The 26995-nt window shown below is 43.6% G+C and overlaps 1 protein-coding gene across 2 annotated transcripts in view; it reads right to left on the bottom strand.

The window, feature by feature from the left end:
• Positions 1 to 26995, bottom strand: part of slc4a11 (solute carrier family 4 member 11) — a 170123-nt gene that overhangs the window by 118214 nt on the left and 24914 nt on the right. The window contains exons 2-3 of one of the 2 annotated variants that reach the window (XM_083634026.1): positions 8340 to 8390; positions 1889 to 2005 (exon numbers count right to left, since the gene is read on the bottom strand). In XM_083634026.1, coding sequence (XP_083490152.1) covers positions 1889 to 2005; positions 8340 to 8390 — 168 coding nt within the window. Of the gene's footprint in view, positions 1 to 1888; positions 2006 to 8333; positions 8391 to 26995 lie in introns of both variants that reach the window. The other variant, XM_083634027.1, reaches the window with a different exon arrangement.

Here is a 26995-nt window from a genome sequence, read left to right as displayed (position 1 = left end):
ACACAAAAAATGATAGGGATATTCCCAAGATCACTACCGGTAATATAGAAATCCACGCACATGGATAAAAACAGTAATACTGTATATGTTCTGTTCTGCTACGCTATTATACACTACGGGACTTTATGTTATGCTTTGTTACATTATTTTAGACTACGCTACTCAATGTTATGCTATGTTACATTATGTTAGCCTTGACATTCATGGCACCTGTCCAACTCTGCCCAACCTGAGTGAGTTTTAGCCGTTGTTAGTTGTTATTCTTCCTCTAACTCGGTCACAACTTGCCCCTCTCCTAGCTCTCTTGTCAGATGCCTTAAGTGTTACTATGTATGGAGAATCAGCCCAAGTGGCATGGTCACCTGTCACATCCAAAGGGATTGGGCATCTCTGTCTCTCTCCCTCTCCCCTCTCTCTCTCTCTCTCCGTTGCACCTGTGACTGTTACCATGGCAATGGTAACCTGTTGACCCGTGGGGTTTGTAGTGATGGGGTCAAAGTCATCTACACCTGCAGCTGAGGAGCTGTCTGTCAAGTCAACACCTGCCATCAGACTCTGGATCAGCCTCAGAGCCCACCGGACCTCAGTAGAGATGAGAGTAGAAATGTTTGAGGTTTGGGAGGTGTTTTATTTTGCTTTCTTCTTGAATGATGTGGTGGAGATCTGGCACGACTGCAGGCATCCATTCCACTTTGAAGAAGGTGAAGAACCTCTAAGAAGCCCCTAAGGTGTACACTGAAAAACAAAAGTGATCTGGTGATATCGATCACACAGGTGAACAGCAAGATAAATCATTGCCTTGCAGAGGCATATTCAGAGTGGCAGTTCTCAATGTTTTCTTTTATCCCTTTTTTATCCAGGCAAGTTGGCTATGGCACATTCACTGCAGAGGGAAGCCTGTCCATGTACAGCACAACTGTCCTTCCTTCCTTCCGTCCGTTAGACCACGAGATGTGTGTTAGACCACGAGATGTCCATTAGACCACGAGATGTGATGATGATGTGATGTTAGACCACGAGATGTGCACACAAGATAGCATATTTGTTATTAGCGGAATACCCATCCGATGACTCTCTCTGCGCTGAGGGTTTCCTGCCTGATTCCAACTCGGTCCAGCTCCGCTCCTCCACTCACATGAGCTCCATCAGTAGCAATAAATGGATCTCTCCATGGTGTTGAACCTGTGTTGACTCATTTGGGCCACTAATTAACCCTTTTTGCCAATTTAGTCGGCCCTAATTAGCTAAAAATCCAGCTCACCTGTAGGGGTCCTCTTTACACTTCCTGAAAGTGTAAAATGCCATAGCTGTGGCCGAAACACAATTTCTGCTCACTCACTCACTCACTCACTCACTCACTCACTCACTCACTCTCTCTCTCTCTCTCTCTCTCTCTCTCTCTCTCTCTCTCTCTCTCTCTCTCTCTCTCTCTCTCTCTCTCTCTCACGCAAACGCAAACACACACACACACACACACACACACACACACACACACACACACTGCATTCTACTTATAGGATGCTTGTTATGTTTATTGATTGTGCTTAGTTACTGTAGACTTAGCTACACTCTGTAAAGTCCTCTGAGACATGGTTGTACAAATAAACTTGACTTCGTAAAAAGATCTTTGAAAAGCATCCTCTCTCTTGACCTTCAGCCTGCCTCTTTTTTCCTGCATCCCTCTCTCTCCTCCCCCCTCACTTCCTGCAACCTCCTCTCTCCATCACTCCCATCTTTGTCCCTCTCCATCTCTTCTCCTTCGCCCTCCCTCTTTCTCTCCATCATATCCAGCTCTGTTCGCCTCCTTCCTTCCTTCCTTCTCTCTTTTCCTCAGTCCTTCTCCTTACCTCCCCCTTCGATATCTCTCTCTCTCTCTCTCAGTACTGACCTGGCCCGGGGCTGATCTGGTTGTCATAGAGGTGGATGTCATCTCCGCAGGTGATCGGCGAGTCCTGTCCCTCTTCTTGGCCCTCGCTGCCCTCCTCCTGCTCCGCCTCCCGCTGCTCTGGGGACACAACAGCACAGGGTCACCTCCTGGACCTCACCGGCTACCAGAAAAAAACTAACTTTTATTGTCCTTGGGCCACAGTGGCTGGCCTGGCAACAAGATCTTTATGATAGAAGAGTTATTTACCTGCTAAAGTGGTTGATACAGCCAACAAACTTACCAAGATAAGAAAGAAAATTAACTAGTATTTTGCTGGTAGCTGGCAATAATTTGTCACCCCTGTATGATACCTTGGTTCAAACAGGATTAACAAATACATTATGGGGTAAAGGATATGAGAGTATGTTTAGCGTGGTCTGGTAATAGACCCTTCTCACGGGGGCCATTTTGTGTCGAGAAGCCAGGGTAAACACAGGTGTAAGCAAAACACTAATGAGGGTTTCCAACTTCCATGATTGGGATTTGGAAACCCTCATTAGTGTTTTGCTTGCACCTGTGTTTACCCTGGCTTCTCGACACAAAATGGCCCCCGTGAGAAGGGTCTATTGTTGGCAAATGATGATGTGTTTGATTGGGCTACTCTTCTGTGATTTTTTTTTAAGAATGAACAAAGTTTGAAGAGTCAATGGTCAGTCAAGACAAGATGACCAACGATGCAGCCTGCCATGTTTCATAAGTGACATAAAATACAATTATTTCTTATTTTTCTGGGAAATAATTATAAATGAGTTTAATAATTAATTAGTTGCCGACAATCTTGCTTTAATAGTAACCTAATCTAAAATTGCATTGCATAGTGTCAAAGACACTTGTCCCACTGAGCAATTTTATGTTGATTAGCCATTTAAAAAGCTTCTTCAGCATTTTAGTTACAAATGAAGTCTTAGACTATTTTCAATAATGAAGACTACTTAACAGCCAACGCCCAGTCTCGTCATATCACAGTGCACGCCCCCTTTCTTTGAGGTCGTATAACCTATTCATTGTTAGGCTCGCCCCCTTTCTCTGATGCTGTCCCCTCACCCATTCACAGTTTACCACACATGTGGCAATAACCAATGAGCCCAAGGTATTCCTCTCCAGCTGATCCCAATCACCTAATCAGCGTAGTATATCAGGGTCCATGTTTACTCTGTTTGCTATGTGCTGTGTATGTGTCATTCTCAGTTGCTGATCATCATCGCTGAAGCAGTTGTTTTGCCCCACCTCCTCCCCTGACACCACCATCGGTCATGACTCCTGATAGAAGAATTCCCTATGGGGGATTTCCTATCCTATTCTTCACTGACGACGCCCTCTCATCATCTCAGGAGAGCGTCATCATATCATGGAGTCATACGCCAAAATTAATATGTTGTCTCATTAAAGCTTGTTATACTTTCTACTAGTCTCTCATTATTGAAAGTAAAATCTGAAGAAATTTTGTAGCATGCAAGTAAGCAGGTTTGTCGAATCAGTGCTCCTAGTTTGCAAGTTACGTTAATCACGATCCACACTCCATTCCAGTTGGTGGCGGTAATGCAACATATAACGTTTGCTGACTGCTATAAAACTCAAGAAGAAGATTTCCACTCATATCACTTTGTCTTTAGCCAAGTCTTTTTCTGGTAAGAAAAAGATCTGTACTTTTACTCAAGTATGGCTTTCGAGTACTTTATAGCATAAAGTGCTTGAGTTTATACACGACTGCCTATAGTTTCTGTGATAATAGAATCACGAAGAGAATCGTGGAAGTGAGAATTAAAAAAAGCTACTGTATGACACAGCTTCCATGGCGAAAATTAGTCAAGGAAAAAAAACAAAAAAACAAAACACGTTTTACCCGGTGGGCCACTGGGCTTGCATTACACTGGGGGGAACCCTGCTACATCTTCTGGGGTAAATGAAAAAATTAAATAAAGCATTGTCTTGTACAAATGGACTTGCTGGTGCATATTTACAGCTTTTGTGTTTATGCATTGTTTAAATATGTCATAATATATTTACTGCTTGCTCTGAAACGGGACTATACATCGACAAAACGATCCTGGCCTATATAAGAGCTAAAGTAGACATGTGACACTGAATTTGACTGAAATAACGATGAATGCTCAGTGAGGTAGAAATTCAGTTGGTCAATTTGATTTCCAGCCAATTTTTTATGAATCACCACACCAGGTTGATTGTGCTGTACAAAAAAGTACACATTTTGTATAGAAGAGGCCAGCTCAGGACTTAACTAGCCTGAAGCATGTCTGTATGACTCATCCCATTCTCTCTTCTTGACACAGCAGAGCCTTAAATCCAGTCCCTCGGTAACTAGCGGGCTCCCAAATATCATCAAATATCATCCGGCCATCGCCTTTATGCGAGGAGAACAATATCTCATACTCGTGCTCTTTATCTGCTGACCTTATCTGTGAGGAGGCCACAAATTTCAGTTCATTCAGTTTGCCTTGTATCAGGATCATCCCTGAGCACTTGACATTATTTGAACCTGGCTGCATCATGGCCTCGCCTGCTCCCTCTGAGCTATAGACTCCCCGGCTGGGCTCTGACTTTCACTTCTCCTTGGCAGACAGAAACCACTGCCGTTCCAGGAACAAACCAAGTTTCACTCCAAAACGCTACCGTACCCAATTTAGGGAACAGAAAATAGTTGCTTGATGTTACCGTAATTGCTCATTATAAACAGACAATTATATATTCTAAAATGTAACAAATAAATAAATAAATACATACATACATACATAAAAATGCTTTGCTAATATTCTGTAGAAGGTTTTAATTATCAAAGCAATCATTATCTCATATCTCAATTTGGAATGAATGTCTTTGAATATGGAAGAGGGCAATACAACACTATGCTGCACACTGCTACACAGATGTATCTTGGTGACATTTTCTCTATATATCTCTTTATGATTCAATATGACGCAATAAATAAATCTTCGATGACAGCAAAGTCTAACTGTGCAGACTATGTTTATTTCGGAGCCACAAATCTTTCTAGTGGTACACTTGGTAGAATGCAGGCCCGTATCTAGATATGAGTTCACCCCCCCCCCCCCCCCCCCCCTTTTTTTTTTTTTTTTATACAAATGTAATTAAAAATATTTTGCAGTGCACTATGTTCCTTTCTTGTTTAAGAATGTTTCGGGAAATGAAAATGTAGCCTATTTAAATAGAATTATCAACAATAACAATCAAGGAAGTTACATGCTTGTAGGCTAGAGAAGAAGAAGAAGCGCGCATGCACGCACATGAATTGTTTAATCTGGCAATAAAGAAATGTGAACTTGACATGCTATTTTAATAGCCTACTCAAAAATGCACCTCCCACTATACAGCTAAGAGAGGAGTCAATGTTTCTTGATATATGCCATTCAGATCAGAATAATTAGTCTAGTCATTAAGTTTGCTGATAATATTTCTATCATGTTAAGTCTGTGTCATGTTAACTGGTGTATTCAGAGCAAATAGGGAGATATAGAGCATTATCATCATGCTATATATCTCCCTCTTTGCTCTGAATGAGAAAAGGAGAAAAGGAGAAAATACTGAATAATTACATCTCAACAGTATCCTAATGTTAATTAAAAATGAGATATTCCTCTAAATATGGCTAAAAAAAGGTAAAAAAAAAAAAATTAAATGATATATTACTCTAAATATGGCTAAAAAGGGGATAAAAAAAAACTCAAATTCTTTTTCGGTGGCACCCTAGCGGGCGCCGCCAAATCCGCCTCCCCTTGCCATGTCTGGACCTCCCCAATTTTGAAACCCTGGATACGGGCCTGGTAGAATGTAAACAACAAATAATATAATTTGGATGAAGAGCTTGTGGAAATATGATGGGCAAGCTATCTCATTTGTGATTACTAGACCAGAAGAAAATGTCCCACGATACGTATTGCCTCATTTCTGTATTGCAATTGATTGAATTTCAGTATACATGTATTGTCCCATCCATAATAATAGTCACAGACATGGTACTCTACAGGCACAACAGGACCTCACATACAGTACAAGCAGCTCCAAGAGGGGGGACGGCGAGTGGCAGCGTACATCATGGCGGGGTGACGTCCGATTTCTGCTAATGAACCTCTGAGATGACAACGGTGGATAATACTCGCTTTCCAACGATAATGTAACTGCATTTATATCTTGATAAAAGGTTGCCTAATAAAGACGGTTTGTGTTGGAGCCCTGCGGGGGGCCCTCCGTGAATGTGCTGAGTGAATCGGCGTGTTGCACAAGGGAATAATTGGCTGGGGGAAACGGGGAGATCCATTGCAGGCATATTCTGTCTTGACTGCTTGTGCTGCACATACTAATTGGGTGCCTCTCCTTGGCTTGAAGGTAATGAAACTGCCGTTATCATAAGAGCCGGAGCAAAGTTCATTATTTATATCCAAATGCACTGAGGTGTGAGAGCTGGAAGACTTCTCTGTGTTATTGCTGCAGCCCTAATCTAAGTCCCATCTTTTACTATGCATATACTGTACCACACATTTTATTGGCAGCATTTAAATTAAAAAGTGATTCTACCTCACTTGTCATCAGCTCTTATCTCCTTGCCTAGCACTTCTCTATCATACCTGATCATTGGAGGGTACAGTAATATGTGTTTTTTAATGCACTGTGGATCCAACACATGCACTCACTATTAGTTGCTTGTAATGATGATGATCTAGATGCTTTAGGAAATTAAGCACATTCTTCTTTTTCTCTGGAGAGAGATAATGCCTCAAATATAATGCACTGTGCATTCATCTGTCCTGGTGGCAGTGTTGTAGTCAAGTCACTATATCTCGGCACATTGTCCGCCGTGCTGAAAAGGTGGTCGGATGCAGCCTGCCATCCCTTCAGGACCTACACACTGCCAGGACGCTAAAGCGGTCTTGAAAAATCACGGCCGACCCTTCCCACCCAGGTCATAAACTCTTTAAGGTCCTCCCCCTTGGCAGAAGACTGATGTCTGGCAGTACCAGAACCTCTCAACACAGGGACAGTTTCTTCCCAACTGCCATCCGCCTCTTCAACTAGACCCGAAAGCTCCACCACCCAATTATATGTCACTTTAAATGACTTCTTACTTTGCACTTTATACTTTTTTTTTATTGTTTTTCTGTATTTCTCTGTCTTCTACTAGACAGAGTAGAAGACTATCTTGAATATCTAGAGTCCGAGTCGAGTCTCGAGTCCCCAATGTTCAAGTCCGAAACCAAGTCTGAGTCACCAAAGAAGAGTCCGAGTCGAGTCCGAGTCGCCAAAGAAGAGTCCGAGTCGAGTCCGAGTCACCAAAGAAGAGTCAGAGTCGAGTCTGAGTCACCAAAGAAGGGTCAGAGTTGAGACTGAGTTGCCAAAGAAGAGTCCGAGTCACCAAAGAAGAGTCAGAGTCGAGTCCGAGTCACCAAAGAAGAGTCAGAGTCGAGTCTGAGTCACCAAAGAAGAGTCAGAGTTGAGACCGAGTCGCCAAAGAAGAGTCAGAGTCGAGTCTGAGTCACCAAAGAAGAGTCTGAGTCGAGTCCGAGTCACCAAAGAAGAGTCAGAGTCACCAAAGAAAAGTCCGAGTCGAGTCCGAGTCACCAAAGAAGAGTCAGAGTCACCAAAGAAAAGTCCGAGTCGAGTCTGACTCACCAAAGAAGAGTCAGAGTCACCAAAGAAAAGTCCGAGTCGAGTCCGAGTCACCAAAGAAGAGTCAGAGTTGAGACCGAGTCGCCAAAGAAGAGTCCGAGTCACCAAAGAAGAGTCAGAGTCGAGTCCGAGTCACCAAAGAAGAGTCCGAGTCACCAAAGAAGAGTCAGAGTCGAGTCTGAGTCACCAAAGAAGAGTCAGACTCGAGTCCAAGTCACCAAAGAAGAGTCAGACTCGAGTCCAAGTCACCAAAGAAGAGTCAGAGTCGAGTCCGAGTCACCAAAGAAGGGTCCGAGTCGAGTCCGAGTCGAGTCCGAGTCACCAAAGAAGAGTCAGAGTCGAGTCCAAGTCACCAAAGAAGAGTCCGAGTCGAGTCCGAGTCGAGTCCCCATTACCTGAGTCCAAGTCCGGACCAACTCCAGTTCTTTTGCCAGTGCCTTGGTCAGGGGTACTGACAGGAGTATTAACCCTAACATACATGTCTTTGTGTAGGTGGAACACACATGCCTGTCCTTGCAAGAATGGAATAATGTCACGGTACAGTATTAATATAACTATCAATATCCTCTGCCAAATTATTAGGGCCTATTAATTAAATATAAAAAATAAGCATCAATTAACAAGTCCTCGTCTCCAATTTCCGAGTCCGAATGCATCAATGCTCAAGTCCAATTCCGAGTCATCAGTGCTCATGTCCAAGTCAAGTCCTGAAAATGAGTCCCAGTCCGACTCAACTCAACTACAACACTGCCTGGTGGTGGCTCACACTCACCCATTTCTTGAAAAAAGTATCCATTCTTGGACATCCCAGAGGGAGGCACCTCTGTAGGAAAGAGAAAAACAGCAATCAGTGAGGTGAATCTGGGCAGACAGTAACAAGCCAAACAGGGAACAAATGAGGAGTGTCCTTCTAAAATGAGATATCCATTACTTGTTCAAACTGAGGCCTATTTTTACAAGGTAATTACTGGCATGAGAGTAAATCACACTAAAGGTAACCTTTATAGCCGTATAGTTATGCAGTAGTTTTGACGATGGGATGACCCGTGCTTTTAATGTATTCACTGACGAATTTCATGTTCTGCAAAATAGATATTAGTGTTGTAGAAATATGATTTTCTGGATGTCATATCATGATTTTCTGGGAGTTCCATCCTAGAACAGCATGCAACAAGAATAAGTCACTCACTCACTCTGAATAAGAGCACCAATCAAATGCTTAGAGTGAGATAGAGTATCAATGAAAACGTATAATGTAAAATGAGTTGGTGAACAGCATCACCTTGCACAACCATACTACATAGTACACAGTCTTAGGTTGCTTTCTCACTGGGAACGATTGCTTTCGTTCCGTTCCGTTCCGCACCCTGGAACGATTGCCCCCCCTCCCCTCTCCCCCGCTGGTCAGCTTTCACATTACAACATTTCTTCCACGCTTGGAAACGAAACAGAGTGCACTTGCGTCATCTATGCCTGCTGTGTATCCTTGCTCCGTGTGTTGTCTATGTGGTTCGGAACGGTTGGCTTTCACACTCGCAAGTGTTCTGTGCCTGGGTACGCCAAAGCATTCCCCAGATCACCTTTTCGGACGGAAAACGCAACGGAACGCAGCGTTCACACACTCATCAAACGTTCCAAAACTGCGGTCAATTTGGGGACAAGTGTGCTCAGGAACGGTACCTGGGCACCAGTGTGAAAGCACCCTTAGAGCACTATATAAAATATTTTTTTCATTCCAAACATATTCATTAGGTAGAAGTCTGACAACATATTGCATCTAATATGTATTTTTTTTTTTGTAACAGAGGTCTTGAGTTTGCCAATGCATTTATGGTAATATACATGTGCAGTAGGCCTATAATGACTTTTGTTTTGAGGCCAGCAATCATTTTGCCATAGCAGTTGTTGCATTTTTAAAATGGTAGATATCTCATTTTGGAGAACAGTTCATTCTGGTGAACCGCTTGACTACAAACACACAGAGTGTATATGGTGACAGAGTGTTTGTAAAGGTACTGTATCAGTGGCAGGGAGGAAGTGTTTGTCACGTGGCTCTGTGGATGTGTACAGCATGTGTATGGCATCGAAACACGAGGCAGATATGGAAGTGGGGGACTGAAGGTTATTGAGACATTTGGGCTCTGTTGAAGGAGAGGTGGGGTGGGGGCTGTTGTTTTTCCAGACTTCAGTCAGGATTTTCTCGAGCATTAAGCTGATGTGTTTACATATTCATAGTCTATAACCGAAGATCAACCGCATGCCTCGTGGATATTTCCCTGACTTGACTGCTAAAATCAAATTATGAGCATCGTACTCGCAGACGAAAGGCAGACACACACAGAGAGGCACTCACTGGCAAACGCATGGGAACACAGACACATATACCCTTCATCGCTCCCAACAAACAGGTGCTGTCATCGTCAAGCTCCATGAAAAACAATTCAGTGGCTCTTTGAACATGTTGAATTTGAATTGAATGTCCTCCGGCCCTGAACTCAGAAAAGGTGATGGACAAAGAGATGTGCTTCCCCTCCTGGAAGGCTTCTGTGATGTTACAAAATCTACAGCATAGCCTCAGTGAAGATACAGTATACCTTTTTCCATACAAATGTGCTGGCCTGGTGCAGCACAGCAGCCTGGAATTGCGTTTCCATGCAACAGGGCTACCTGCTTGAAGGTTTGTCTTTAACTAATGACACGCTTGTCTGGAGTTGCAAAGCAGTAGCAGCATCATGGATATGGCTGTGTGACCGACTCGTCGTCCCTAGTGGTCAAAAAATCGTGGCTGTAAATGGTGGAGAAACATTGCATTTCCTATACGTTCTTCACAATAAAAGCCTTCCGCTAGTTTGTCAGTGGAAAGCTTTTAATATGAAGCAGCAGCAGGAAATGTTTTCATCAGCTCAGCAGTAAGATAATACATGTAGGGCTCCGATACGGCTCAGGAAACGGTAAAATAAAGCAGATATACAAACGGAAACATAGGAGAAAAACTGAACTTCAAACCACAGAGATTGATCTACAGATGTACTGAGAGCTGAACACACAGAGGCACCTTTCTCTCTGCACAGACATGAGACTCTCACAACCTACTGTCTGCCCCTTGGATGAATACTAAGGTCTATGTAAATAACATGCATGTGACATAGCTGAAAGTTGGGAGGCTGACAGCATCATTCCTAGTTTTTGTTAGAAAAAAATCCTAAATGTTTATCATCAAACTCACATTCATCTCTAACATCCATCCATACCCCATGAGACACACCACCAGACATCTCTATACAGTTTCTAAAGCTAGAACACAGTACTGTATCGAGCCATGATTACAGTACATGGAAGTCACTCCGCGAATGAATTGAAGATACATCTAACAGCCCTATCAGTGCCTAATTAATTGTGGTAATTACGCTAAGAATTCACGTTATATGTTGGGTGCTTAAGGATTAATGGCAAGAGTATGGTAAGAATTCGCCCTGTATGTACAATACACTCAGGGCTCTATTCTCCCCCTGGCCTTATGCGCTAAACTGGCCTTAAACACAAAAAAACACGCTTTACGCCTGCCTACCGCTGACTCGGGAAGATAGCGTCATGTTTTTACGACCCATTGCGCTTTACGCTGAAGAGGCGTGGTGCAGTGCCAGAATAGGCCAGAATGGGCATTTCGGCCTTAAAGGATGGGTTTTCCGTGGGGAATATGAATATATATTAAATCTCACGCCCCTAAGGTTTTCGAATCCGTTGAAATTTTTGAAATTGGAGGTTTACTCACAGAGATATCAACCGAAATCCACTCTGTGTGTGGGGGGGGGGGGGTGGTGGGGGGGAGGTGCGGGTGCGGGGACTCGAAATACTACATTTCCCACAATGCACTGGGCTCGCGTGGCCTTCGTTTTTATGCCCACCCCTCAGGCATTTGGCTGATATCAAACTCCAGTAGGTGGCGGTAATGCACATATATGTTTGCCAACCGCCATAAAACTCAAAGAAGAAGAAGAAGAAGGCTTCGACAATGAAATATACAAAGAACAAGAAATAAATCGAAAATAAAATTGCCTCCAAATTGCACCAAATGTAAACGGTAGTATATATGTCGGGAGATGTCTTCATAAAAAAAAATTCATGCATTTTAAGGCATTTTCGTAGGAGTTACGCGCATCTGATGTTGTAACTATTTTCTGTAAAAATGTGTAAAAACGGGTACATTGCTCAGCGTTGATTTCGTTACTTCAACCCACCTACTACTAGATGTAAAATTTGACGAGCTTTCCAATGCCGCCAGTCCCGTGTCGATTAGTGCTTCCGTTCCCGAGATAATGGTCTCTTTGCAAGGAACTATGGGAAGCTAATATTAGCTACAGCAGGCTAGGCGGTTGACAAGATGGCTGCGTTTTTGTTTTGGTCAAGGCCTCTGAAGGGGCGTGGAGGACCTCTAGAGGCGGGACCATGGCCAACAACAGTTGTAGTTCATAGGTGCACGACTTCCGCAAGGCGGACTTAGGCCAGATGACGCGAAACGCGTCGGCTGGCCCAAAAAATATGTGAGAGATGCTTGATATCTCTGGCAGTGAATATCCAATTTCAAAAATTTCAACGGATTCGAAAACCTTAGGGGCGTGAGATTTAATATATATTCATATTCCCCACGGAAAACCCATCCTTTAAATACCAGCCTAAAGCCATCTTCCCAAAGGGCGTTAATTTTGCGGTTAACGCCTTATTCAGTGCGCCGGCCCCGGGGATGCACTCACGGCGTTATTCAATCACTCTCTCTGCCGCTATCTCACTCTCTCCCCCCCTCTCTCTTACTCCCTCTCTCTCGCGCGTCAATTTCTGCCCCTATAGCGCACTGCAAGCATCAGATCTGAAATGTAGGCTACACCACAGAATGACAGAACCATCACTATTTTGGGGGAAAGGCCACTCATTTATATGTAGGCACTAGGCAGGCACAATGACCGATGAAAAAAAAGTTGTTATACCGTAGTTTTGAGCCCCTGTCATTCAGAGGCTGTTGCATCATCCTACCTGTCTGCCCTGCAGAGGGGGAGAAGACAAGGCAGCGAGAGAAAACGATGCAATCATTCTGTCCAAACTTTCACCAATCTAATCTCATCATGACATCCAGGGATAGGCTATATTTTTCTAGCCGATGCGTTTAGAACATTATTTTCACTTTGTTTAAGTTATCCTTTATTTATCCCCATGGGGAAATTCATCCTCTGCATTTGACCCATCCTCTACTAGGAACCTTCCTAGAACTAGGAGCAGTGGGCAGCTGCAGAGCTGCCTTGGTCAGGGGCACTGAGAGGAGTGTTAACCCTAACATACATGTATTTGATGGTGGGAGGAAACCGGAGCACCTGGAGAAAACCCACACGAACACGGGGAGAACATGCAAACTCCACACAGAAAGGACCTGGGATGGACCGGGGTTCGAACCCAGGACCTTCTTCCTGTGAGGCAACAGTGCTAACCACTGAGCCACCGTGCCGTCCGTTTGAGGAGCATATGGAGACAGACGGGGAGGAAAGTGGGCAGAGAGGGAGGGGGGGAGCTCAGAGCACTTTGGTCGGGCTTTTCTGACCGGACTGGATCACTCCGTGGAATCGGAGCTTGAAAGGGAAGAATGTGATTGGTTTACTGCAGATCACCAATGGCCACAGTTGTGAATAATTCTACGCTTAAAAAAGGCGTGGTTAAATCGTTAGCGGCGCGCAATCTGGCGTTAGCGCCAAAGAAAAATTAGGGAATGCGCGTGACCACGCCCACTAATAGCGCTGCGCCAAACCATAAATGCAAATTTAAGGCCCGGGGCAAGATAGAGCCCTCAGTGTTTATGAATTTAGCATAATGTATAGTGTGTATGTATATAAGTCCAGGCCCGGTTTTACAGGGGTGCAAAAGCACGCATTGCACCCTTATTTTAATTGTCTGCATGCTCAGTTGAAAAGTTAAAAAAAAAAAAAAAAAAAAATGCTGCAGCTGCACACTTACTGTTTAACACATTCACTGCCACCAGTTTTTTTTTTTACTGTAGGTAGCTTCTGCCAAGGTTTTTTTTTGAGGATTCTGGCTCATCTTTCAAGAGCCGAGGATTATTTTCTGCTAGTATTTTGTGAACACAAAATATCTCAAAAGAACTAATAGAATGTGTGCTTTCTCTGTCTAAAAGAGTTAGTTTGTAGAGTTAGTAGTTATGTATGCATTAGCAGTTGAATACAGCATGGTTTCAGCGTCTGAAAATTTAAGCTGAGATAAATGGCTTTTTGTGAAATTCGATAGAACAGTCACTTTAACCATTTATTTTTGGCATCAGTAAGACGTCAGACATCTAAACAATAGTTTTGAACAGTAATTTCCTCCATAACAGCAGGAAACCCCCCTCTCCTTCAAACTCCTCCCTCCATGTGTGTTCTCCTCTTCCCTCCGTGGCTGCAGCGGGTGTGTGACAAGCGAGTTGCTGTCTGTGCTGCCTGGCTGCCCCTCGTCGGGCGAGTCTGGATGGGCTCGCTCGTTTCTTGGGGTTTCGGTTGAGAGCTTTGATGAAGCTTTTGCGATTCTGGTCTTATTTATGCTGCGTGTTTCAAAGTGTGTTTCACCCGTAATCTATTATGCAAATTTGCAATCCCCCACCGCCAGCTCCCTGCGCGAAAGCGAAAGCGTTTTCGCCAATCCATTTTCATGAGAATGGCTTCCTCACGCGGCTGTTTTTTCTTGGCTTTCTCTCGTCTGGAGAGCACTGTCGCCACTTAGTGGGTCGGTAAAATAGATTATACACATTCAATACCTCCCATATTTTAATAGGAGATGTAAAAGGGGTTGATCGACGTCCCACCATCAAAAAAAAAAAAAAAAATTTTGGACGAGATATCTCATCCACGGCAGTCAACCGTTGGTTTCTGCTTGACGAGATATCTCGTCCACGGCAGTGAACGTGTTAAACTTGAATTATTATTGTTGTTTTTCTTTGTTCTTTGATGTGAATTTATGGCTTTTTGGCACCTATATGTAACCTTTTAAGGTTGAGATAATTGTATTATCATTATATGGTCCAAATATTTCAGTAAAGCACTTGAAACACTTGAAATATTCTTGCTTGGCTGGTATCATTCTACCTGAAATGATGGTAAAATGCATTATTTTTAGTAAAATAACATGTCAAATTTTTGCGTGCATGTGCACCCCTTCCTATCTAGGATGCATCCCTAGTCATCTTGTTCTGGAACCGGCCCTGTATAAGTCTACATTAAAAAGAATACGGTATGAATATGAATACGGAATAATGCGATGTTGTAATATGTAATATGTTTGAAAGAAAGTATATCGTCAGCTATACTTTTCTGATTTTAATACCATTTGTTGTTGTTTGTAAGTGTCTTATATGTTGTAATGTGTTTATGTTATGTGTGGAGTGGACCCCAGGAAGAGTAGCTGATGCTCTGCATCAGCTAATGGGGATCCTAATAAGAGAAGGGGGGTCGTCATGGATTGGCCGTGGCTGGCGAGAGATCACCACAGCCTGTTTGGAGGCGGGTCCAGCATGCTTTGGCCCCACTCCAGAGAAGGTCCACCTCGAGCACGGCTCGATTGAAATTTGTTTGGGAAGTAAAAATCAGCACGGCATGGTTTGGTTTGCTGCGGCCAAAAGTGCCAGTGGAAATGGGGTATATGTGATTTAAATTCTAGAAAGCAGAGCTGGAAATGTTATGAGCCATCTTAATACTCTTGAGGTAAGGCATAGACTGACTAAACCCAAGAGTCAAAGAACTGGGGATTAAGTTATCCCCACTGCAATTAGGTAATGATGTAGCCCTGAGTGTTTTTAATAGATATTTGTATTCTGCACTTATGAGAGTTTTTTATATTGCACAAAGAAGGTGACTCACTCCATGGCGCTGTGCCTATAGGTATGGCATACAGTATGTAATGTGGCATGTGCATTTTCGAAACCCTTTGACTTTGATGAGGTTAAGAATGACGAGTGACTGACGTTAGGGGTGACGGCTGGTGTCTCATGGACCGCTTGCATGGGATCCCATGCACATGATCTTTTACAAACACATGAGCAACATATACGGCTCATAGCACCATGTTGTAATGTTGAATGTTGAGCAGCTTATACGGCTCATAGCACCATGTTGTAATGTTGAATGTTGATGATGTCTCTTTTGTTCCTTTTCTTTTCCTGTGTCTAAGCCTGTTTGTCTTGTTCGAATATTGTTGTATACAAAATTGAAAAAATATATATATATAAAGTAAATCACTGACACTTACTCTTAGACAATGATCAATGCCAACAAACAAACAAACATGTATATAATTAATTAATTTAATTAATTTAATCAACCAATAAATAAATAAATAAGGCCAATGTATGTCTTCTTTGGTTGATGCTTTTGCAGACTAGATCCTCAGTATTAGTCAATTTGGATAGATAGTGCTTTGAACTTTAAATAGACCTAAAATGAACTGTGCCTTGATTTGTTTTGTTGATAAAATAACATATTTTGTCTTTGCTTGCATGCAACATGAAGATAGCTGTTGGAGCTGATTAAGGACCTTGACATGCATGCTCTGATAGTCCTTTAGGGACAGGGTGATTAGAAGGGCCTGGTCTGTTATGAATCAGTTAAATTGAGTGAAAGGATACATAGTGACAAACTGAAGAGTCACTGACGCTCATGGTACAAGCCAAGGACAACTGGCTCTCACATACAATACAAAGGAACAGGGCTAGAAATATGATGCCAATGATCATGAGCTGATCTATGAAGAATCAATGTGGCTGGACAGGAGAATTGCATCAATAGTGAACAATTCACCCTCATGAAATATGCACTGCAAAAAAGTCAACCTCACCATTATTATTTTAGAGAGCAAGATTATAGGTTTTAGGCATTAGAGATGAGTGGAGATTGTTCTGAGTCTTAAAATCTCAACAAGTAAAGCCATATTGGCCTACGAGACTGTGAGAGTTTATCCCTCTAGTTCATTCCAGATAATTCAGTCAAAAGAATGCATGTGCCAGGTTGCTTTGCGTTAGAAAAAAAGTTATAGAAATACCTCACACTATGAACAATTTATTTTAAGACTTTAAGGCTCAATACTATATTAAATAACTTGGTCAGATGGATTTTTTTTCATACCTAACATGTAGTTATGCAGTCAGGTGTGCATGTGTGTGTGTGTGTGTGTGTGTGTGTGTGTGTGTGTGTGTGTGTGTGTGTGTGTGTGTGTGTGTGTGTGTGTGTGTGTGTGAGAGAGAGAGAGAGAGAGAGAGGAGGGGAGGGAGGGAGAGTTATGGGGACCAATATAATCCATTTACATTCAGATGTCTTGAGATGAGAGGTCATGGGACCCCTGAAAATGTTTTTTCCTCACGAGGGACAGAGAGAGAGAGAGAGAGAGAGAAAAAGAGAGAGGTAATATAAACCGGCAGACTCAAAGAGGGAGAAGTTAAGTTGTTCTAATAACATTTAAATCCATAATTCTTACTTATTCTCATGTTTTACTTGCCAGTGCCACACTTGGTTTTGATGACACAGAAAAAGACGAATATGTTTCACAAACATCATGAGACATTTATGCACTGAGATCCTGTCTGTGCAAAGAAGAAAGAAGAAATGCACAGTGACAAAGCTGGTTTCCTTGTGTTCAGTATGACACACACAGTGCAACCATGCCTAACCTTCTTGTTCAACTAGAAAGAAAAAAAAATCTCCTCCTCCAGGCTATTTCTGTAAACCTTCAGAGAAAACTGTAAGCTACAGTATATCTGGACTGTGTGTAAGTTAACGTTTGAGGTGAGGGGTTTTTATCAGCCTCTTGGGGTTGTTAGGAAACCTGCACAATCTGTAATGTGTTACTCGTCTGTCTGCACTTTATGTGCAAATAAATCCAATGATGATACACATGATTTAACAGTGACTGACAACACAGCTGAGAGAGTTAAGAGGACATGCTTGAAAACATTTCTGCAGAAAAGGGAAGCTCTCTACGAGCAAAGAGGAAGTCAGAAATGGCTAGACCAGTATCACCTCTCATTGCTGTGTGTGTGTGTGTGTGTGTGTGTGTGTGCGCGCACACACACGCATGCCTGTGTGTGTTAGAGTCCATCATCAGTGCTTGTTGCCTTTGCAGCTTTGTGGGTTCTGCATCTCTTTGATAACTTGTGACAGAGCACGTAACAGTTGTCTGACTAACCACAGACCTGCTGCTGCTCTCAGCTCAGCATTCAACACCATAGTACCCTCCAGGCTGGTACACAAACTCAAGGATCTGGGACTAAACACAGCAATGTGCGACTGGATCCTGGATTTCCTGACAGACCGCCGCCAGGTGGTGAGGGTGGGCAACCTCACCTCCTCACCACTGACCATCAGCATAGGAGCGCCCCAGGGGTGCGTCTCCAGCCCCTTCTGGTACGACCTCTACACCCACGACTGCATGGCGACTCAAACTTCGAACACCATCGTGAAGTTTGCAGACGACACAGCGGTCGTGGGGCTGATCTCGGGGGGCAACGAGACGGCCTACAGAGAGGAGGTGGGGGCCCTGGAACAATGGTGCCAGGACAACCACCTCTCTCTGAACGTCTCCAAGACCAAGGAGATCATTGTAGACTACAGGAGGGGGGGGGGGGGGGGGGGCACACACCCCCCAATCACCATCAACGGCACAGTGGTGGAAAGGGTGGACAGCTTCAAGTACCTGGGAGTCAACATCCACCAGGACCTGACTTGATCCGGCCACACCGCCACTGTTGTCAAAAAGGCCCAACAGCGAATACATGGACTCAGGCGCCTGAAGAAATTTGGGCTAAGGCCAGAAATCCTTACGGACTTCTACAGAGGCACCATTGAAAGCCTGCTGACTGGCTGCTTCACCACCTGGTACGGGAACTGTACCACCATGGACCGCAGGGCGCTACGGAGAGTGAGACGCGCGGCCCAGCACATAACAGGATGTGAGTTGCCAGATCTGCATGAACTGTATAAACAGCGGTGCCTCAGGAGGTCCCTGAAGATCATCAAAGACACAAACCATCCCCACAACAGCCTGTTCTCCCTGCTACCCTCAGGGAGAAGATACAGGGTTCCAAAAGCACGCACAAATCGCTTGAGGAACAGTTTCTTCCCGCAGGCCACGAGACTCCTTAACATACACAAATAGTGTAGTAGCCGTACTGTACCGTACTGTAGCTGCTACCATTACGTATGTCTAATGTTTAATTGTATGTTTAATAAGGAATATGCTATTTGCACCCGTATGTCAAATACGCCGAATTTAAAACGCAGAGTTAAATTGTATGTTTAATAAGGAATATGCTATTTGCACCTATATGTCAAATACGCCGAATTTAAAATGTTTAAGCACGGCTAAAGTATGCACAGGACATGTGTCTTATCGCTATACTGCCTTATTGCTTGTTGTGTCTCTTGTTGTTTTTGCACTCATATGCCTACATTTGTACTATGTTGTAAACGGAGTCCACAGCACAAGAATTTCACACGTGATACTTGTACCATGGAGTGACAATAAAAATCTTGAATCTTGAATCTTGAAGTCGCTCTGAGATGGTGTCTTTGTTAAGGCCACTGCCTATGTGAGATGGTGTAGTTGTTAAGGCCACTGCCTATGTGAGATGGTGTAGTTGTTAACACCACTGCCTATGTGAGATGGTGTCTTTGTTAAGGCCACTGCCTATGTGAGATGGTGTAGTTGTTAAGGCCACTGCCTATGTGAGATGGTGTAGTTGTTAACACCACTGCCTATGTGAGATGGTGTAATTGTTAACACCACTGCCTATGTGAGATGGTGTAGTTGTTAACACCACTGCCTATGTGAGATGGTGTAGTTGTTAACACCACTGCCTATGTGAGATGGTGTAGTTGTTAACACCACTGCCTATGTGAGATGGTGTAGTTGTTAAGGTCACTGCCTATGTGAGATGGTGTAGTTGTTAAGGTCACTGCCTATGTGAGATGGTGTAGTTGTTAAGGCCACTGCCTATGTGAGATGGTGTAGTTGTTAAGGTCACTGCCTATGTGAGATGGTGTCTTTGTTAAGGCCACTGCCTATGTGAGATGGTGTAGTTGTTAAGGCCACTGCCTATGTGAGATGGTGTAGTTGTTAAGGCCACTGCCTATGTGAGATGGTGTAGTTGTTAAGGCCACTGCCTATGTGAGATGGTGTAGTTGTTAAGGTCACTGTCTATGTGAGATGGTGTAGTTGTTAAGGCCACTGCCTATGTGAGATGGTGTAGTTGTTAAGGCCACTGCCTATGTGAGATGGTGTAGTTGTTAAGGCCACTGCCTATGTGAGATGGTGTAGTTGTTAAGGCCACTGCCTATGTGAGATGGTGTAGTTGTTAAGGTCACTGTCTATGTGAGATGGTGTAGTTGTTAAGGCCACTGCCTATGTGAGATGGTGTAGTTGTTAAGGTCACTGCCTATGTGAGATGGTGTAGTTGTTAAGGTCACTGCCTATGTGAGATGGTGTAGTTGTTAAGGCCACTGCCTATGTGAGATGGTGTAGTTGTTAAAGCCGCTGCCTATGTGAGATGGTGTAGTTGTTAAGGCCACTGCCTATGTGAGATGGTGTAGTTGTTAAGGCCACTGCCTATGTGAGATGGTGTAGTTGTTAAGGCCACTGCCTATGTGAGATGGTGTAGTTGTTAAGGCCACTGCCTATGTGAGATGGTGTAGTTGTTAAGGCCACTGCCTATGTGAGATGGTGTAGTTGTTAAGGCCACTGCCTATGTGAGATGGTGTAGTTGTTAAGGTCACTGCCTATGAGAGATGGTGTAGTTGTTAAGGTCACTGCCTATGAGAGATGGTGTAGTTGTTAACACCACTGCCTATGAGAGATGGTGTAGTTGTTAAGGTCACTGCCTATGAGAGATAGTGTAGTTGTTAAGGTCACTGCCTATGTGACCACAAATCTTGCTTGTTGAAAACTGCCTTTCCAGTGAGCTCAGAGAAACTTTCCACTTTCAGAAGATGATTGTGGAAACAGCCTTCTAGTGTCAAACTCTGCACAGACATCATTCTGCACAGTGAAGCTCAGACATCCAACTGTAGGAACAAGAAGAAAAACTGCTTTTTGACTTTAGGGGGTCTTTAAAGATTGCTCAGTTTGAATACAATTAATGTGTTCTACAATGTGTAATTTAGTTCATATGCCAGAAACTTAACCTGACACTGACAGCTGATTTGTTTTCACATAACCATCAGGGAACGAGTCCCTCGGAAAACTGAAAAAAAAAAAACTGGATGGTGATTGGATGAACCATAGCTCGCTCTCGCTGGTGTCACACAAATCCCGCCCGTAGCTGCCTCATAGGACGTGAATTGATGTGAATTGGTTCAGATTCAAACCAATAGATTGGAGCGTGGCAAGATGGAATTGTGGCGTGATCGTGACCTCATGATCTCACGTGAATCCAGCTGCCTTGCAAGGTTACCAGAAACGACATCATACAATTTGGAAAGTGTCGTAGTTCATATTGGTAATTTTTATGTTTTTTGAATATGTGTGCAGCCCTAGGTCTCAATAGAGTAAAATGTTGAGGTAATTGGACTTCCCACAGGGAAATAACATCTGTACAAAGTTTACTCAAAGACAAGAAGAAAAAGGCAACTTATACGAGCCTCGGCATACAATACAATACAGCCAGGTTGAAACCAAGCCAATCTTCCTCCCCATGCAGGCTGATCTAATGCAAGGCACCGGGCTGCAGGTATATGCAAAGCAGATGCCAGAGCCCCCAGGGGGGACAGCCCAGGAATTTACGGGCGAGGTGAGGCTAAGAGTCTGCAGTGTCGAGGACAGAGGTATGTGAGGGATTAAAAGGTGCCCCTGCTGCGTTTGTAGGGGAATCTACGAGGGCCGGGCCAGTGCCGTGCGTGGAGGAGGCGGGGGCTTTTGTTGGCTAATTGTGCCCACGGGCTCTCTTGGCACCCGTCCTCCCTGGATCTGTGGTCGAGACAGCCCAGGCGGAGAGGGAATTCCTCCTGACGCTCTGTCTGCGCCATTCTGTTTTGCTATAGCACACCCTTAAAAACAGCAGGCTAGCATTTGGGCTTGATCTGTACTTTTCCCCCCACCTCAATTGCCATTAGGGGTGTAACGGTTCACAAAATTCACGGTTCGATTCGGTTCGATACAACACGACACAGTGGTGTCACAGTTCGAGTACGTTTTCGATACAGCGAAAAAGCAGAAACAATTTATTTTTATTTCTTTTACTTAATTATTTTATTATTTTCACAGTCTAGTTTAACTGTTTATTTCAATCTACGACAATGTTTTTTTTGAACACCTTTCGTCTTTCTTGTCTCAGTTTTAGTGATATCCTTGTAGAAGACTTGCACTGTTCAGTTCATTCGGTTCGCAATGTGTATTATTGAACCTACAGTAAATTGAAGCATCGCGTTAGTTCATTCGAGACACGGAAGTCATGCGCTGCCCCAGCTGTATCCAGCTGTCAGCCGCTGATTGGATCATTGTTCATTCACCAATCAGCCATACTCACAATAAGGTGGTCCGTTTAAATACAGCCTCCTCTCTCACTCGATCTGCTCGATCCATGCTGCCTCACACTGCTGCTGCTGGCAATGCTTTGCCTCCACCACCCCAGCCTCCACCTTTCTAGCTCAGAGTCAGAGAGCATGGCTCAAAGGCTAATCATGTATTCTAGCTCTAGAGTCTGCATGGCTCAAAAAGTGAACATGTTTCCATGTCTTGCTTAGGCTCCCTCTGTTACTCACTATGGCTTTAAATTTATCTGGAATCTTGTATCCCCATGGGGGGATTTTTGCGGCCCTCCCTGCTCGGCGTAGCATGCTGCTGTGCCGGTTCAGGGAGGAGCATCTTCGGTAAAGAGCGGAGCCTTCAACGCCAAACATAACTGTATTCCATTAATGCAATAAACAGTTAAATTTATGACGAGAGTGTTCTTGAATGAACGTATAGTAATTAACGTTTCGATACAAATAGGCGTATTGTTACACCCCTAATCTCCATATTACACACACATAGTGTAATTACCTGTTTTCGTCACTTTGCATGTGGCTCTGCTACATGCACAACATAAATATTTCCTAAGAGGCAACACACTGATTCCGAACATCAAATAGTTTGACTTTTTCCAAATGAAGTTGCCTAGCACCATGCTTCCTCCGACACATGCACAGTTGCCAGCCGCTTCTTTTCACCTGACAACGGGGAGCTTCACCGGCAGGACGTAGCATGTGGGAGGATCACGCTATTCCCACCAGTTCCCTTCCACGCCAACCAGGCGCCCCGACCGACCAGAGGAGGCGCTAGTGCAGTGACCAGGACACATACCCCCAATCCGGCTTCCCACCCGCAGACACCAGTCAATTGTGCCTGCGACCCTCGTGGTGGTAGGCAGGGAATCTACCGCTACACTACGTGGACGCCCCAAATAAAGCTGTCTTAACCTGCTCTGTGCATTAGCGGACAGGCATGACGTGTTGCTTCATTGAGAAATTACTCGCCTTGGCTCTATTTCTGCGAGGCTCCACGCACAACTCCACCTTCAAAATAGGGGCATTTTTGGAGGCGAGGGTGGTGCTGCTTCCCAGTATTGGACATCACTCGTGGTGGTATTGTGAGAGCATTACAGTATATCTGGACAATTATTTGCGCTCCATAAGCCAGAGCTCGCTCACTGTATGTTAGGAAGAGGTGTCAGACTGTAGCAACATGCTGGAACACAGGAAGAAGGGCGTCAGTGGCTAACGACTTGCTCAAGTCTCGCTAGCAGCCAAGTACCGCGATTTCACACACAACTCGCAGTGTGGTTGTTGGATATAGGCTGCTTAGACTGTGTTCCAAAAGCCTCCGAAGCAACAAAACACTGCTGACAGCTCACTGTACTTTTCCAAATCAGAGTTGAACTTTATATTCCATCTTCTTCGCATTCTCCCTTTCTTCACAAACTCCCTCATATCAAAGCTGTCACATTTTGTTTTCTCAGCAGGAGTCGTGACTTGTGATCAGGCAATAATTAGGAAAGCCTAGGGGACCGAGCTACCCCCCCTCCCTCTCTCTGTCTCTCTTTAAATAATGAAATATAGGCCTAAATAAATTAAATAGTGTGGCGGTACCACAGCAGAGATAAAGAGATATTGAGATAAGAGATATTGACAAAGACATTCACCTCATTGTCGCGGGCCCTTTAAGAGACGGGAGTCAGCGGAGCTCACGAGACTTAAGAAGTACCGTACACAGGTTTCCGGGTTGGTTGGAATATGGTTAGCCGGGGTTATGGTAACAGCAATGCATACATTAGCATGTAATGTACATAGTTGGAGTACTGGAATAAAGATATGGTGGATCAAGAGATCTGTCTCCTCATTCCTGCGCACTCCACAGTAGTCTATAAATAAACAAACCCAAACATGTATCCTTGTTTACTTTTGTGGTAATTTAATAACAGACACAATTTTCAGTGACAATTCAAAACTGGATAAATCATCCTACAATGTATTGCATTTAAAACTGGCATCAGTGGAGATGGATTCATCAACAACAACAGTAACCTGGTAATTTGCTAATTTAATATACCGTAGTTGTGCTTCTGTGGTGATATAATGGAGAAATTACCATCTATAGTGTTTTCTCTGATGTCTTGTCTTCCTGTGAAATGCCGGCTGCAGCATTTGGAGAAAATAGACCAGACGCCCAAACTGCTGCTAAAGATGGCGAGCCGGTCGCAGAGCTGAACGGTCAAATCAGGCGGCAAAAGGAAAGTGTCTGGTGCTTACGCATGCTGTGTGAACCCGGGGTCAGGGTGCGATCACACCTACACCGTTTGCTTTTGCTGGTCTGAATCATTGTGGAAATATTTACTTTGTTGCATTTTTGGATTTGGTTCATTTAAGTGCTAATTGCAATCAATCACAAATTAACCAGTTATTTCAACAACAACAAAAGAGTAACTGATCATCTTTCAAGTCGAAATAAATCTGAAATAAAGCATGTCAGAATCCTGTGAGACATGTTGACTTGGTGCTGCAGTGAGAAAGCCCACAGGATTCTGACATGCTGCAGTCCCCTGTCAATTGGAAATTGATTACAAAAATTCAAGAGCAACATGATTTGGCTTGAGTCTCAAATCTATCATAAGCCCACAAGGTCAGACAATCATTTCCATCCCAGCTCCATCAAGACAAGTCTCTGCCGGTCTCTCAACAAATTCACTGGCTCACACTTTCAGTGTAATTTGCCACTCCATTAGAAACTGCCTGGAGTGGTCAACTAAAGCTTTCCGGATCACAATGCTTCTTTACAATACTTCAGGGTAGAAAACTCTTGCATCGTGTACATATACTGTACACGTACACATACTGTACACCGTACACATACTGTACACGATGCAAACAGGAGAACAACTGAGATGAAGACCTAAAATGCATTTTTATGTTTTTATCCTAAATCCTGAACTACGGAAGCTACACATTTAGATGCTGAATTTGAATCTTTCTGGTGTATTCAACAAAACTCCTGAGTGTCTTTTTCACCTATACATTCTGTTAAAACTAAATTAAACTAAAGAGGCTCACATTCTTTGGGTGATTAACCAATCCATATTACAAACTGGAGCAGCCAACAAAAACCTTCTTGTTTATCTGATTTCTCCTGCACAATGTGCACATTCTATATACCGGTAAGCCTTTTTTACCCTAAAACTTGAAAGGGATTCTCACTGTAAACAGTTGTTAGTTAATGTATATGTTGGTTGTTAAGTTGTTGTTTTCTCTTGCATTGTATGTGACATCCTGTTGTCCTTGTGCTACATAGTAGTGTGGATGTCAGTATGTATTGTATGTATGTAGGGCTGTGCAATAAAATTGATACGGCAATATATCGCAATACTTTTTTCCGCAATACTGTATCGATATTTAAGAAAAATATCGTGATATATCGCTATATCGATTTTTTTGCACAGCCGTGTGTTCAGTGATACAATAAGAATACTTTTTGTTTCAGTGCGTTCAGTAACACACTCAACACTCAACACAGTTTTGACTCCATTTGCCCACTAAGTTATCAATATAAAGTGATGTATATATTATGACACTACCAGGGTGGTACACAGCAAATTACATTTTCAGTAAATTAGCATATAGGAGTATTGCAATATATCGCAATATGTATTGTATCGCAATGTATCGTGATACAATCGTATCGTGACCCATGTATCGTGATATGTATCGTATTGTGAGGTCCTTGCCAATACCCAGACCTAATTGTATGTGGCCAATAGTACAGAGATTATGATTCTGACAGACTCCAGCCTGCCAACCTACAGTGGATAATAACACTGCATTTGTTATTGGTGGATGCTTTTATCCAAAGAACCTCAAAGTACCATGAGTCACATTGGCAAAGGAAAAAAATCTACTTCAGTTCCCTTGAAACAGAATGGTAGCATTGTTGCATTCCTTCCTGCAAATCAGGGGTTTGACTGTTTGCAGCAAGCTCTGCCCCACGGTTTCAATAAGGAATGCTTACATTGCTAACAAGAAGATTTGAGAAAACTGAAGGACAAAGACAGAATCTGTGACTGGTGAAGATTAACAAGTGGCAGGTAAAAATTTCACAATTAGACTACAGAGACGACAAATCAATATTCAGGCCTAGCACTTCAGGACAGTTACTGATTATGCCCCCCTTCCCCCCAAACAGTTTCCATTTTAGACATTTCAATGATGTTGAAACTGCTCATTCAGTGTCAGTTATCCAATCAAATAGCTACCCAACTACTGCAACACAAGAGGGGCTTATCTCTTAAATAAACAGATCAAACAATAAACTGTGAGCTTTGTTTTAAACTAGAGGAGAGGCTGCTGGCTCTGCTGCAGACAGCTGTGTCCATTGACTGGTGTCTGACGTTGATGATGTCACAGCAAAGCCTTGACCACAAAGCTGGCTACAGTTGAGCTGTCTGGCAAGCAGGTGAGTGCTGGCCTGACTAATGCTGGACAGCAGTGTGTGTGTGTGTGTGTGTGTGCGTGCGCGCACGCACACGCGTGCATGTGTGTGTGTGTGTGTACAGGCATTTTGGCCTGGATTGTTAGTGTGTGTGTGTGTGTGTGTGTGTGTGTGTGTGGGTGTGTGTGTGTGTGTGTGTGTGTGTGTGTGTGTGTGTGTGAGTGCGCACGCGTGCGTATATACATATAATGTACTATGCAATTCTGTGCTTTTGTCTATATGAGTACCTACACTACAGGTCCACATGTCTGCACTGATTGTACGTGTGTGTGTGTGTGTGTGTGTGTGTGTGTGTGTGTGTGTGTGTGCGTGTGTGCGTGTGTGTATGTGTACACGCATGTGTGTGTGTGTGTGTGTGTGTGTGTGTGTGTGTGTGTGTGTGCATGTGTGCGGGTGTGT

Source organism: Poromitra crassiceps (assembly GCF_964638095.1).
Source record: "Poromitra crassiceps genome assembly, chromosome: 3".
Classification (NCBI taxonomy): domain Eukaryota; kingdom Metazoa; phylum Chordata; class Actinopteri; order Beryciformes; family Melamphaidae; genus Poromitra; species Poromitra crassiceps.
Note: the sequence above shows the minus strand (reverse complement) of the source record. Positions and strands in the feature narration are given on the sequence as shown.